Source organism: Ipomoea triloba, chromosome 9, assembly GCF_003576645.1.
Source record: "Ipomoea triloba cultivar NCNSP0323 chromosome 9, ASM357664v1".
NCBI classification, from domain to species: Eukaryota; Viridiplantae; Streptophyta; class Magnoliopsida; order Solanales; family Convolvulaceae; genus Ipomoea; species Ipomoea triloba.
In genome coordinates this window covers 30,041,327-30,042,470 of record NC_044924.1, presented here as the reverse complement: position 1 = coordinate 30,042,470, position 1,144 = coordinate 30,041,327, and the positions used below count along the sequence as shown (strand labels likewise).

At 36.9% G+C, this 1,144-nt stretch overlaps 1 protein-coding gene across 1 annotated transcript in view; it reads left to right on the top strand.

Moving 5' to 3' along the window:
- Window positions 1-1,144, top strand: part of LOC116029214 (regulator of nonsense transcripts 1 homolog) — a 13,788-nt gene that overhangs the window by 4,282 nt on the left and 8,362 nt on the right. The window contains exons 7-9 of the mRNA XM_031271123.1: window positions 117-167; window positions 267-385; window positions 811-919. Of these exons, the coding sequence (XP_031126983.1) occupies window positions 117-167; window positions 267-385; window positions 811-919 (279 nt within the window). The remainder of the gene's footprint in view (window positions 1-116; window positions 168-266; window positions 386-810; window positions 920-1,144) is intronic.

The window sequence follows — 1,144 nt, the reverse complement described above, 5'->3', positions numbered from 1 at the left end:
TTTTTTGGGGGGGGGGGGGGGGTGTGGGGATGGGGATGGGGTATTCACTATTCAGAAATGTCTAGTGAAACATTTTATTGATTTGATAAATTTGTTGAAGTAATACTTTTTTCCAGATAAAGTTAACTGCACTAGAGGAGGTTGCTCTTGAACTTCGTGCTAGTCAGGTATGTTCATTATAATCTATTGCTTTGGTTTCAATGGGTTTTTTCTTCTAGTTTGCACTTTTTAACTGTTCTTGGTTTGCTCTTTTCCCCTTTTTGCAGGGTGCTCCAGCTGATGTTTGTCATGGATTTAGTGTTGACTTTGTTTGGAAGAGTACCAGCTTTGATCGGATGCAAGGTGCAATGAAAACGTTTGCTGTCGATGAGACAAGTGTCAGTGGGTAAGTGACAACGTCAAATTTATCGAGTTTCATTAGACAGATCATTATTGTTCAGTGATGGCCATTTGGTGGATGCATGGAACATCTATTGTGAGAATGGTTGATTGATTAATGAACCATATATGTGTGCTAATCTCCGTGGTGCTTTTTGGTTATATTGGTGCTATGATTTCTTTATTTTCTGGTTTAAAAAATATTGTTACCTCATTTGTTTTAGTGCTATTATCAATGTTTATAATGTATGTAGTAGCATATGAAACTTTTTGCAAATTGTAATTTTGTGAGTTATCGCATGTTGCTCAGTTGAAACTGTGAGTTTGTTGCTTTGTTTTGATGCATCCATGTTTTTTAAGCCTCAGTGATTGACCATTGGTTTTCTTCATTTCTCTGAATATGTTATTAAACTAACCTTTCATACCCTGCAGGTATATTTATCATCACTTGTTAGGCCATGAAGTTGAGATGCAGATGGTACGCAATGCACTGCCTCGTCGTTTTGGTGCACCTGGTCTTCCAGAGCTCAATGCATCTCAAGTAGGGTCTTCTAACTTTTTACATCTTCAAATTGTATCCTCACTAGTTGTGATATTTTACAAGCAATAATATTTATATAAAACTCTTTTGAAAAGAATCTCTGCTAGTAATTGAGTAAATCCCATTGGGTTTAGGGGGTGTGCACGGTGAGAATCATGTATTTTTGTTTAAGTTGGAGAAGGTGCAGGGGATGTGATGCAGAGAGAGAGAGAGTTTTTTTTTTTT